At 43.0% G+C, this 13,639-nt stretch overlaps 1 protein-coding gene across 1 annotated transcript; it reads right to left on the reverse strand.

The window, feature by feature from the left end:
* Positions 1 to 4,191: 4,191 nt before the first annotated feature.
* LOC145596944 (uncharacterized) lies at positions 4,192 to 4,769 on the reverse strand. The gene is made up of 3 exons (XM_081653135.1): positions 4,589 to 4,769; positions 4,302 to 4,537; positions 4,192 to 4,203 (listed from the first exon to the last, which is right to left on the reverse strand). Exons 1-3 carry the CDS (start codon positions 4,767 to 4,769, stop codon positions 4,192 to 4,194), a joined length of 429 nt encoding a protein of 142 aa, XP_081509261.1.
* Between the last annotated feature and the right edge of the window lie 8,870 nt (positions 4,770 to 13,639).

Genomic DNA, 13,639 nt, shown 5'->3' on the forward strand with positions numbered 1-13,639 from the left:
TTTGATTATTACGATGGTTTATATTATGTTGCTTGATATTATTTATTTTATTGTTATTGCTTGATCACGTCTTTTATGATTGTTAAAGGGAATTTGTACTTGAAATCACGCTTAATAAGATAATTAATAATTTGGTTTAGGCTAATGTGATTTTAACTCAAGTGATCGCCAATAATAGTATTATTTATGCATTAATATTAAACCAACATAGATATACAGGTTTAGGGTTAATATAATGTTTGCATGTTAGTCGAAAAACGCACATGAATACAAGTAGAATAAAGTAGAGGCCTATTTTATAGGGCGGGTCCTTTCTTTTGTAGATTGGATTCGTACCCTCACCCCCAAACCCTATTTGGTTCAAGACCTTATGGAGTTGATGATCTCCTGGATCGTTAAGGGGTGTAACCTTCACCTCGTGATTGGTTTACAAGTTCCTAAAACTTGTTGGCGACTCTTTTGCTCTCTTTTCTTTCCCTTTGAAGGCTACCATACTTTAGTGTATGATCACAGTGGGGTTCAAGCTTGGTGTTATAGTGCTTTAAATATTCCCTACACGTTGGTTTTGGGTATAGGTGTTGTACAGCCTCTTCTCCGGCCATGGTGGTTTGTTAACTAGTCCCTAGCTCAGTTGGTGAACCTCGGGTTAGATGATTCTTCCTTACTTCTAGCGCCAATTGTTCCAGGTGTGGATCCAAGGGTTCTGCTGAGTGAGCTAGGTCCTGTCAACAACCTACACACGGCAGCACATGTAAACTGCCCTAGGGGGTGGTTCGAGGAACCCCCCTCCGAAGCTTAAGTTAGAGAGTGTTTAGAGAGAGAAAGTGTACTTACAGAGATATAGAAAGTATAATAACTTGAGTATCTAACCTCTTTTCCGTTGTACTTTACCCTCTATTTATAGGTGTACCATCTCCTTCTTGGAGAGTTCAGCCTGGTCAGCCCTATCAACCAGCCCCCAGGCTAATGAGCCCTCCTTAATTGCTTTCTCGACAATGAGTGCGCACCCTGGGGGCTGGTCGATAGTTCAGCGGGAGCTATCCAATACAATTAGCCTCTCAAGAGGTGGTATGAGGTCACTCATGCCGACTCTTTATATGCAGGTATAGTCTTCTTAACTGAGCGTAGCTGGAAGGCATAGCTCAGTAGGAGCTATCCCCTACAACAGTCTCTTGTGGCTTCCGGCCGGATGGCACCTCAGACTTCTACGACCAGGAAACAACATGATCAAGCTTCTGATGATCCAAAGAATACCGTTGATGATTTTGCGGATCGTTCTCTTAAGTTTCCCTCTAATAAGGTTAAGACTACTACTGCTGCGGGTGCAAAGCCCGTTTCTTCAACTGAGCATGTTCTGCTCTTTTCAACTGATGTCGATACTACTAGTGCTGCGAAGGATACTGTAGCTCCTGTTGAAACCACCAATTTCCAGCTTCTTGATGAGACTATCATGGAGCTTCCAAAGTTTCTGCCGCACCCTTCCAGACTGCGAGGGTAGCTCCGAAGCGCCACCAGGGGTAGGCTCTCCCAGCTTGGGAGTACTCACAAGAAGGATCAACCAATTATTTATTTGGAGGATGATCTTGTGACCTCTGCCCCTGTTGAGGATGATCCCGCTGCGAAGAATGCTCGTACCTCCTCTGGCATTGATCCTTTTGCTTCTCACTCTTCTAATACTGGGCTTCCTGGTGGTAATGCTGACAGGGGAGTCGATACTAAGAATTCCAGTGAACTTAATCTATGTGTTCATCATTCTTGAGTGATGCTTTTCAGAACCCATTGTCTGCGACCTCGATCTCTGCTCGGGTAACTTCTGCCCTACTGGGTACATTGAGTTTTCTAAGGTCGCCATTGCTGCCCACCTTCGTCCTTTGTTGTGCCCTACTAGAGCTGAGAATGCTCCTTTCCGTCTTGAGATGAATGTCAGGGCTGACGAGTCCTTGTTTGTGGACAACCCCTGAAAGGTGGTACTTTGGGGTATCGTCTTACTTAGAGGGTTCGCTTCCTTCCTGATTCCACGTGCAGCTCGGTCAGCCTCCCTGCGTCTACAGCTTGTCATGACTCGCAAAAGGTTAGTTTTTGCTTTTAATCTTTGTTTTTCTAGTTCTGATTTCTTTTTCTTCTTTTGCTTATTCTCTTGTTAATGCCTTGTTTTATTTTTATCTTTAATTTATTTCTTTTCTGGCTTACTCTTTCCTTTCTCTGCTTTTCTGTAGCTTGTTAGATCTGCTGGGGACCTATCCAATGCTTTGCTTGCAGTGGAGAAGGAGTGCCAGAATCATGGTCTGATTCTTTCTCAGAAGAATATGGAAGTTCAGCAGGCTCGTACTTAGAGGGATGCCATAGTCAGTGAGGTGACTTCTCTAAGAGCGAGAGCGGACGCCCTGTAGCTCTAGTTGGGAGAATTTCAGCTCACCAAGACCAAGCTGGCGAGATGCGAGGAACAGCTGCAAACTTCTTAGTACAGGGTGTAGGCGTTGGAAGCAGAGGTTGCCAAATTGCGGGCTGAGCATATAACTGAGCTGGAAACTGCTATGAAGGAGGCACTTAAGGCCTTTGCACTTTCTCCTAATTTCGCTAAGTTATTGGTCGATCGCCATGATGGTGGATGGCAGGCTGCGGCCCGCTGCATGAGTAGTTTGTGTGGTGAAGGTGAGGAGCACCAGGCTCGTTTCAAAACTTTCTGAGCTAAGGTTGAGGCTGCTGGCGACGCTGGCTTATTCGAGCAGCCCACTGGCCATCCTCGTGCTGCTAGCTGCAAGGTTGCTTACCGTGCCGTGCTGAATTTGGAGGTTCCCCTCTGCCCTGACGTTGCTACAGCTATTGGGGTGGAGTCATTGGCTGGTGAACAATAAAGGTTATGGCGGCTACCACCTTCCCACTCTAGTGGCTCCTCTGAGTTTCTCTCACCTAGATCCGTGGTAACTAGGTAGCTTTTGTTGCTGTCTTTGGGGTGTATAGCCTCTAAAAATTATATTTTCTTGTGTCTTCTTTGACTACTTGAATTTATGTTTCCTTGACTTATTTTGCTGAGTGTTTCTTCGTCCTTGTTGACGAGGGCTCAGCTTTACCTATATTGTAACTGATTTGCTGGATGTTTACATTATCCTGGTGGGCAGGGGTTCGGCTTTTTGTTGTATGTACTTGATAATTTTTCAGTTATTTCGTCAATTAATTGTTTAGTAGCCTGCGTGCCTGTTTGAACCTGCTGTTGAGCCGAGGTATAGTAGTACCTAGACCTTAGTAAAACAACCCCTTTGTAGCATTCAGTGAAGCCTCGTAGGTTGGGCCTCCCTGTTTTCTTGATTTGGCTGCTGGAGGCTTTCTTATTTTCATGCTCTCTACTGTATTTAGCAGTATCTTTTATGAGCTTTGCTCTATCTGCCCTATTGCGCTGTACGTTTATGCTTTATGTTCTTTGCTTAATTCTTGTAGAGACTTTCTGTCATATTGGTTAGTGTGTTCAATTGTTGGCTGTTTGGTATCATTCAGTCTACTCTGTTGAGACTTACTCATGTCAACCAGCTTTTGGCTGCTTGTCTATGCTATTCAGCTTATTTCTGTTGTGACTTGTTGTTTACGCCATTCAGTTTATTTTATTGTGGCTTGTTGCTTATGTCATTCAGCTTATTTTGCTGTGACTTGTTGTTTATGTCATCTAGGTTGTTTCTGCTGCGACTTATTGCTTTGTGCCTCTTACTTCTCTTCTTAAGGGCTTATTATATGTCTATCTCTTCCTCTTCTCCTCCTCAAAGAGGTGTGCTGTATGGGACTAAGAGATCCTTAGTGTTGCCCACGCAACTCATCCTTCTTCATTTCTGCTGCCCTTCCCTGCTCAAGTTGAACGTGCCAGGCCTCCCCCTCAGGCGTCCCTGAGGTGGTTCCCTGTTTTACTTTGAGCAGGTAAGGTAACATTTTAGGGAGGGATGCTCTTTTGCCGTTTAACATTGTTTTTGTTGCGCCATGCTAAGCTGCTTTCTGCCTTCAACACTTGCATGTTTTCTTTTGTTTTTCATTTATGCATGTTAGTGAGTGATGCTAAAGCATAAGATATTTAAACAATTTTGTGCAATATACTCCTCACGTAAAGGCTCGTATTTTATTGAATTAAAATGGCTTAAATGCCTTAATTGACATAACATGAACTAAACAGAGTTCTTGCAAAATTGAAACAGTTATCTCCATTTGTACTTAACTTTTTACCTTTTTAAACAAAATATTTCTTTAACACATCAGCATTGAAACTATTCCTTTAAGACCTGACCTTCTTGATCTGCGAGAAGGAATGCACCAGGTCTTACCTGCTCATGAATGATGAAGGGACCTTCCCAATTGGCTGACAGCTTTTCATGCTGGTTTCCTCTTCCCACTGCTGTTGTCCTTCTAAGGACCAAGTTTCCAGGAAGGAGCTCTCGATGTTTGACTCTTTTGTTGAAAGCTTTTGAAATCCTGCTTTTCTGGGCTGCCAGCTTGAGAGCTGCTTTTAGCCTTACTTCCAGCAGGAGGTCTAACTCTTCCAGCATACACTTTTCATTTCCTTGATGGTCATAGTGTTATATCCTTGTTGCTAGAGTGAAAGGGCTTTTACCAGTAGATTCTTTCTCAGTGGTTCTATTTGCCCATAACACCTCTGGAACTAGGTTAGCCAATAAGCCTTTGTGCTCTTCCAGCTTCCTCTGCAGGACTGTTAGGATTTGCTTGTTTTCTACCTCAGCTTGGCCATTGCTCTGAGGGTGGCAAACTGAGGCACTCGCATACTTGGTGGCCATTTCATCCAGGTAATCCTTGATGGTGACACAGTCGAATTGGCATCCGTGGTCGAAGACTATGCACTGCGGCACCCCGAACCTTGTGATGATATTTTTCCATATGAATGTACTCACTTGGGTTGCCTTTATGTAATTAATAGGATCGGCCTCTATCCACTTAGTAAAATAGTCCGCTGCGACTATGAGGTACTCCTTGCCCGCTCACCCAGTGGTGAAGGGTCCCAATATGTCCATTCCCCAATGAACAAACGGGATCGGGTAGAGGATTGGGGTAAGATCATTTTTCGGCTTGTCTACAAATGGAGAATATTTTTTACACTTGTCATTCACACTTTTTAACATATGCCAGTGCGTCTTGCGTAAGAGTTGGCAAGTATGTACCCCTTTTGAGAACTCCTACTCCAAAAGCTTTTCCACCGATGTGGTTGGCACATTTTCCTGAGTGCGCTTCTTCCATGATCCTCTCCTGCTCCCACTATTTGATACACCTTAGCAATGGTTTTGAGAAGCCTTTCTTGTTGAGTTCCCTATTCATTACCACGTACCAGTTCGCGTCCTACTTAATTTTCTTAGCTTGCACTTCATCATCTAGCAACAAGCCATGAACTTTGTATGCTAGTATGTCTGTGAACCAAGCTCGTTGCTGCCCAATGCAGTTCACCTGCTCCTTTTCAGCAATACTGCTTTCCTCCAGAACTTCCACCATCACTGTCCTTGTGAGGCTCTGCAGGGTGGAACTAGCTAACTTTGATAAAGCGTCAGCGTGGAAGTTTCCAACTCTAGAGACCAAGTCTATCTGGAAGTGAACTAGCTAGGCTCCCCACTCAAACTCCCTGTTCCCTTTCAGCAGCTGATAGAACGGTAAAGCTTTTTCGGCTAACTTGATGATGAACCTGGTAAGTGCGGCCATTCTACCTGTCAGCCGCATGATATCTTTAATGCACCTAGGCTCAGGCAAGCTCAAAACTGCTTCTACCTTCTCCGGATTCACATCTATCCCTTTCTCGATGATCAAGAAGCCTAAGAATTTTCCTAAGCTCACCCCGAAGACACATTTCTTCGGGATGAGTTTGATTTTGTACTTGTTTAGGGTGGCAAATGTTTCCTCCAAATCATTGATATGCCCTGCCTGCGTGACGCTCTTGACAATTGAGTCGTCAACGTATACTTTAATATTCCCACACTTCTGGTGCAGGAACACTTTATCCATTATCTTCTGAAAAACTAGCTACAACATTCTTCAACCCGAAGGGAATACCTATGTAATTTTACACTCCCCCCTTAGTGATGAATGCGGTTTTCTGCCTATCTGGTTTGTATAAGTTTATCTGATGGTACCCTTAGAAGGCATCCATGAATCTTAGCAAGGCATGCCCGCTAGTTGAATCTACCAGCTGATCGACCCGCGGCAGCGGGTAACATTCTTTTCGGCATGCTTTGTTGAGATATGTGAAATCAACACACATTCTCCATTGGCCATTTACTTTCTTCACCATGACCACGTTAGCTAGCCACTCTAGGTAATCGCAGGGTTCAATGAATCCCGCTTCCTAAAGTATTTCCACCTCCTCTTGGATTGCCTGATTTTTCTCCGTGGAGAAACTTTGTTTCTTCTGCCTGACTGGCTTAACATCTTCCTTCACATTCAGCCTGTGGACCATGAATGCAAGTTCAATTCCGAGCATCTCATTTGCTGAAAATGCGAAAATATCCTTGTTCTTCCTCAGTAATTCTACGAGGTGCACCCCCACTCCGGGATCGATATCCTTTCCGATTTTTACTATTCTCGAAGGATCACCTTTTGTGAGCTTAACCGTAACATGCTCCCCGCTGGGAAGTGGTCTAGCCATCTCTTCCTTTGCAGGCTCAAAGTTTTCCATTGCTAGCTTCTGTTTATCCTTCTCCCTGTGATATTCTTCGCGCTTCCTCTTTCTTGACTTGTTCTTAGCTTGCTCAGTGGACCTTTGCTCTGAGGTTGGCTGCTGTCTGGTCCTAGCGGGCTGTTTTAGGGCAGTTGTGAAACATTGTTGGGCTGTCTTCTAGCTTGAGCTTTCCTGACCGCCCCTCATTGGTCGTGTAAGTCATGGTAAGATGATGGGTGGAAACCACTCCACCGATCTTGTGGATGACCGGCCTTTCCATGATCACGTTGTAAGGTGAAGGAGAGTCTATCACTAGGAACTCTGCTCGAACATCACGTCTTTTTTACCTTTCTCCCACTCGCACTGAGAGCTTGATTATACCCTTCGGGGTCAATCTTGACCCGTTAAACCCGACATCTTCATAATTCAGCCTTTTTAGGTCCTCCCTGTCCAACTTCAACAACTTGAACACGCTGATGTATATGATGTTGGCTGAGCTGCCCCCATCTATCAGTATTCGGTCTACCTCACAGTTTGCAATTCTCATCGTCACCACTAGAGGATCATCATGAGGATAAATTATGCCCTTCTGGTCATACACATCAAATGTAGCTCGTGGCTGCGGGGGAAGAGGTGGCCACCTGCGCTTCTTAAAATAGTTTATCTGGTGTATCATTGCCCGCAGGTCTACCTGCACCTTGTTCACTGTTTCTCCATGTGATGGTCCCCCGCTAATCACATACACATTCTGGCTTGCTATCTCTGTCTCTATCCTCACCAGGACCTCTGTGACCTCCTCTCCGATCACGACCTATTCTGTCCTCCTCTCTTCTTTTGGGGGGATCAGCATGTTGATTGAACTGATTCAGGTATCCCCTTCTGACTGATCTTCTATGGTATCCTTTAGGTGCGTGCACTCGTTAGTTTTATGGCCATGATCTCTATGAAAATCGCACCACTTACTGGGGTTCCGGTTCCTATTAACCATCCTGGGAGGTCTCTCCCACTTGCCATCAGCTTTGTTCACACTGCAGATGTGAGATCTCGAGTGAGTGAGTGGGGTATACTGGTCGAACATTCAAGGTCTGATGAGTGACATTTTTGGCACTCATTTGGTTCCTTTTTGGATGATTTTTATTCCTTTTTATCTCTCCTTTCTTTAGTTTTCCTTAGTTTTATTCTTGTTTTCTTCATTTTATGCTTTTTGTAGTTAGTTTCTCTATTTTGTGCTTTTTCTAGTTTATTTTTTATTTTTCCCTTTTATTTGCTTTTTCTCCTTTGTTTGTAGGTTGTGATTGATTGTCCAAGGATTCCCGAGCTTCCTCTCCATGATCTTTCATTGTTTTCATGCCTAAAGCTTGTGCAAGAAGTTTCAAGTGAAAAGAGGGATCAAAGGGGCATGCTTCAAGGCCTTATAAATGCCTTCCTCATGGCTCATTTTCTTCAAGAAATTCAAGGAAGTTTCTGCCTACCTTGTCCTCCATCATCATCATCTAGGATGCGTGCACCTCGTGAGCAAGGGCAAAGAAGAAAGGAGGGCGCTGCAGCTATGTGCGGGCGCACAAGAGGAGTGTGCGGCCGCACATCAGTCGTGTGCGGCCGCACATATGGTGTGTGCGGGCGCACATCTGGTATGTGCGGGCGCACATACCTGGGTGTGCTCCCGTGCGCACCGTTCTCTCTCCTCCGAGCGCCCGCACCTGCGTGGGTCTCTTCTCGGGCATCAATACCGACCTTCTCCTTTATATATATAGTTTTTCCCTTCTATTTTTGTAGTAACAATTCATATTAGAATTAGATCATATTCTTAGCTTAGTTGAGAGCTTCTCTCTCTAGATTTAGGGGTTAGTTTTAGGAGTAGATTTTAGAGAGAGAAAGTGAAGAATTTCAATGGTGATTGAGAGATTGAAGATCCAATGGTGACAATTGTATTGGAGATCTACTCTATTATCAATGAGCATTTCTAAACTCTATCTCATTTATTGTTTTGTTTAGTATTCATGTTTGGATTGTTTGATTTTTATTGAGTTTTGATGATTGATGTTAGATTAGAGTAATTGTTCTTCTTTGATTGTTGATTTCTTTAGTTGTTGGTTGAATTGATGATGTTGCTAGAGTAGTTGTTGGGTTAGGGATTTGGTGAAGCTTGTATAATGTAATGAATTGATGTAGATTGGGGATTTTGATGGAGTTGATGATGTGATTAAATTGGTTAATTGATTGTGTGCATGTGTGTGTTTGATTTAGGCTTGATCACCCTAGTTATTCACGCTAGATTGCATTGTAAGTTCACATTGATACGGACCATTGATTTGTGGCTTGCATTTACACGATTGAGGTGTCTTGTGATGTTTCCTAGCTAGAGTTTATCGTAGTTGACGCTAGTTAGACCTCTAGGAGAATAGCTTGATATGCTCTTTTGGTTGCATAATTGATTTTCCCTTGCATTGCTTGACTTAGTCAACTTCCAATACCAATTTGCTTTGTTCATTGCTAATATAAGTGAATCCTAATCCCTAGCATTTTATTTGTTTGGTTTCTTTGTCTTAGTAGTTGTTAGTGTCCTCTTTTACCCCTTGTCTTCGACCTAGCTTAGGCACATAATTGAAAGCACTTAGACATTACCGTTCCTTTGGGTTCGACCCTTAACTTACCTCTATACTTGTATTTAGGTTTGTTGAGTGTTTATAAATTTTGTTTGGCTTAGGAGGATTAGTCCAACAACCTAATTTTCCCACGTCAAGGTCTTCCTCCTCTCTTCGAATCTGACCTTGTCACCCCAATAGCTCGGTGTGCTTCCCTGCGAGTCTTCTCAGCCCTGGTAAGCTTGTTAGCCTTGGTTGTGTTTTCTACCCGGGTGACTTCTGCCCGCTTGACTGGGTCGCCTGGCGCCTTCCTACTCAGCATTGCTCTATCAGTCTCGTCTACCTTGATGAACTTTTGCGCTTTACCTAGCGCTTCAGCCAGCGTTTTGAGGCTTCTACGCCCCGTATACGCTCTGAATGGAGAGCCTGGTAGTAAACCGCTCTACATTGCCGGTAATGCTACCTCCTGGCTCATATTTGGGATGGTTGTTGCCTCCTTGTTGAATCTGGTGATACACTCCCTCAAGGGTTCATCCTTCCCCTAAACTAGTGACATTAACTCAGTTGTCATCTTAGTTCAGTCTACCAAGGTGATAAAATGCTCCTTAAACATCCTTTTCAGCTGATTATACGAGTATGCAGAACCTTTTAGAATGGCTCCATGCCACTCCGCTGCTAGCCCCTCCAAAGTTGGTGGTAATGCCTTGCACTAAACTAAATTTGTCATGGTGTAAAGCACCATGTGGTTCTCAAAGGCCGAGATATGATTCTTAGGTGTTGTAGTTCCGTTACACCTGCAGCTTGGCATTTTTATCTTCTACATCGGCTCCTCCAGAATCTCCCGGCAAAATGGGGAATCATCTGGAATGACCTGGATTCGCGCTTGTGTTTCCCTATCTAGGCTCGGTCCCCGCTCAGAGGCAGGTGACCTGCTGCGGGGAACTCGTTTCTCTAGGCCGCCCCTAGCTTGGGTTATTTCCTCCACACTCTATTCTCGGTTCAGATTTCGAGCCTCCAATTCCAACACCTTCTTCCTCAACGAACTGAATGAGCTCCTGCTACTCTAGCGTGATGGTTGTGGCTGCTGCCTTCTTCACCGCTGGTCCTGTAGCTGTTGCTACTGGTGTCGAGCTCGTCCCCTTACCAAAATTAGTAAGGACTACTGTCATCGCTGCTAACTGTTCCTTGCTGCACTTAGAGAGGTTTTGCAGAATGGCTGGCATGTTTATGGGTTGCGGTTTCTGGGTTGCTAGTGTTGAAATGATGGGTTCATTGTTCACGCCTGTCAATGGCATTCTATATTTGATAATGGAGCTAGATCTGATCGGATCAACTGGTTTTGTCGCTGCTTTAGTTGCAGTAGACGTCGATCCGGTGGCCTGGATTGGATTTTTGTGAGATTGATGATTTGGAGTTTTCGACAGATCCTTTTAGATCGAGGGTTACTGGTGATGTTTTTTGTGGTGTTTGGTTGACATCGTTGCTTTTAGGTACAGGTGTTTGCACATCTTCCTCTCCGGAAATGGTAGTTTGTCAACTAGTCCCTTGCTCAGTTGGTGAACATCAGGTTAGATGATCCTTCCCCTCCTTCTAGCGCCAATTGTTCCAGGCATGGATCCAAGGTTCTTCTGGGTGAGTTAGGTCCCGTCGAAAATTTACACACGGCAGCACACATAATCTGCCCTCGGGGGTGGCTCGAGGAACCCCCCCTCCGATGCCTAAGTTAAAGAGTGTTTAGAGAGAGAAATTTAATAACTTTACTGTCTAAACTCTTTTCCGTTGTACTTTGTCCTTTATTTATAGGTGTACTATCTCCTTTGTGGAGAGTTCGGCCTGGTCAGCTCTGCGGGCTGACTCCATCGAGCTAGTGAGCCCCACTTAGTTGTTCTCTCGGCAGTGAGTGCGCAACCTAGGAGCTGGGCGATAGTTCAGCGGGAGCTACCTTATATACAGAAACTAATAAGTAAAACACAAACAAAATAAACCCAACATATAATACACAAAGATAAATGAAATTATAAAATAATAATACATAAAAATAAGGAAAAATTAGAAAAAATAATCCCAAATTTGTCTAATTTACGTATAATAATCCCAACTTTTATTAATACTGGAATAATCCCAACTTTGGGGGCCTTCTTTTTCTTCAGTCCCAAATACCGGTTACCAGTTGAATGGGTTAAATTTTTTTTTTTCTGTTAAAGTGACTAGTGTCACAATTTAATTGGTTAAAAAATAATTAAAAAAACAAAGTAAAAAAACAAAAATTAAAAAATAAAAAACCCACCGGCCGAACCCCAACCACCCCCACGGCGACACCTTTCCCCCACCACTAGAGTCCCCGTCCCCGAAAGTCCCACGCCCCAACTCTCGAAAACCCCAAAACCACCAGCCCCAATCTCGAAAATCCCTCCAAAGCCACCAGCCCCACTCGAAAATCGCCATAAACCAACTACCCACATCGGAAATTGGCTGCGGTTTCGTGGCTGCGGTTTCGTGGCTGCGGTTGTGGGGTTACGGTGGTTGGGGATCTTGGTGGTTGCGTCGGGTTTCAAGGAGAGGGGAAAATGGCGACTCGTGGGGTGGGGGAGACGCGGGGGGCTGAGCTGTGATGGTGGAGGTTAGGGTGTAAGGTGGGGTGGCGGGCCGGGCTGTGGTGGTGGAGGTTAGGGTGGATGGGTTGGGGAAGGGGGAGCTGGGTGGTTTTCTTTTTTTTTTGTTTTTTTTTTAATTTTTGGACCAATCAGGATTTGACACGTGTCAAGTGACCTGATATAATAGGTCATTGACTTTTGTTGACCGGTTTGGGATTGAAGAAAAAAAAAATCCCCAAAGTTCGGATTATTCCAGTATTAACGAAAGTTGGGATTATTCTACATAAATTAGACAAAGTTGGGATTATTTTTTCTAATTTTTCCTAAAAATAATAAAACATCAAACAAGAAATACAAATATACATCAAGTAATCAAAAACCCACAAAAAATCAAAAAGAAAACATAAACTATTGAAACAGTACAAAATTCGAACAAATAAGCCCCAACAAATCAAAAGAAAATAAACGAAATATAACAAATTCAAATGAAAATAAACAAAAAATCAGCACAAAATAGACGGAAAAAAAAAAATCAAACGAACAAAAAACAATACGGCAATACAAGCACAAGATAATGAATTGAGACAAAAAAATATCAAAATATAAACAAAAATCACAATAACAAAAACTAAAAATACAAAAAATTAAACATACCTTCGCAAACATCCTCTTTTTTGGGGGTTGATTGTCAAATTCGACCATAAAAACTCCAAACCTGGGATGTTTGTAGTCGAATTTGACCAAAAAAACTTCAATGTCACGAAATCAAACCTCAAATACACCAATTTGTGTAGCTACCTTCTCCATTTTTATGAACACAAGAAAGAGCGGAACGGAGAACGAGAAAGAAAGTAAAGAAGAAGTATAAGAAACAAAGAGGAGACTGAAAAAGAATGGAGAAAAAGGGAGGAGAAGAGGAGAAATGATCCGAAAAAGAGAGAGGAGAGAGAACTTGAAAGAGAAGACAACAATTAAGAAAAGGTTAAGAAGAGGAGAGCAAAGTAGAGAAAAAGAGAGCGAGGATAGGATAGGGAAACTGAGAGGGGAAATAGAATAGAGAGACAATCAGTGGTGATAAAATGGCGAAAAAAGGATTTAGGGTTTGACGTGGGGTGAACTAGGTCGTCGGACTAATCCTTCCTAAGCCAAACAAAATTTATAAACACTCAACAAATCTAAATACAAGTATAGAGGTAAGTCAAGGGTCGAACCAAAAGGAACGGTTTTGTCTAAATGCTTTCAATTATGTGCCTAAGCTAAGTCGAAGTCTAAGGAAAGAAGGTGACACTAACAACTACTTAAACCAAACAAAATAAAGTGCTAGGGATTAGGATTCACTTATAATAGCAATGAACGTAGCAAATTGGGATAGGAAGTTGACTAAGTCAAGCAATGTGAGGGAAGATCAATCATGCAACCAAAAGAGCATATCAAGCTATTTTCCTAGAGGTCTAACTAGCATCAACTACAATAAACTCCAGCTATGAAACATCACAAGACACCTCAATCGTGTAAATGCAAGCCACAAATCAAGGGTCTGTATCAATGTGAACTTAAAATGAAATCTAGTGCTAATAACAAGGGTGATCAAGCCTAAATCAAACACATAAATGCACATAATCGATTAACCAATTTAATCACATCATCAACTCCATCAATTTCCCCCAATCTACATCAATCCATCACATCATATAAGCCTCACCCTATCCCTAGCCAAACAACTACTCTAACAACATCATCAAATCAACAAACAACTAAAGGAATCAAGAATCATCAAAATATGAGGAACAATTACACTAATCAAAGATCAAATATCAAACCAAACAAAC

This window comes from Chenopodium album, chromosome 20 (genome assembly GCF_948465745.1).
Source record: "Chenopodium album chromosome 20, dcCheAlbu1.1, whole genome shotgun sequence".
In the NCBI taxonomy this organism is placed as follows: Eukaryota; Viridiplantae; Streptophyta; class Magnoliopsida; order Caryophyllales; family Amaranthaceae; genus Chenopodium; species Chenopodium album.

Bases quoted from the DNA above. Each gene is read 5' to 3' on its own strand.
- LOC145596944 (XM_081653135.1), bottom strand. From the start codon at position 4,769: ATGGCCACCAAGTATGCGAGTGCCTCAGTTTGCCACCCTCAGAGCAAT. The intron at 4,538-4,588 runs GTAAAAGCCCTT...ATGACCATCAAG, and splicing joins CACTGAGAAAGAATCTACTG to GAAATGAAAAGTGTATGCTG.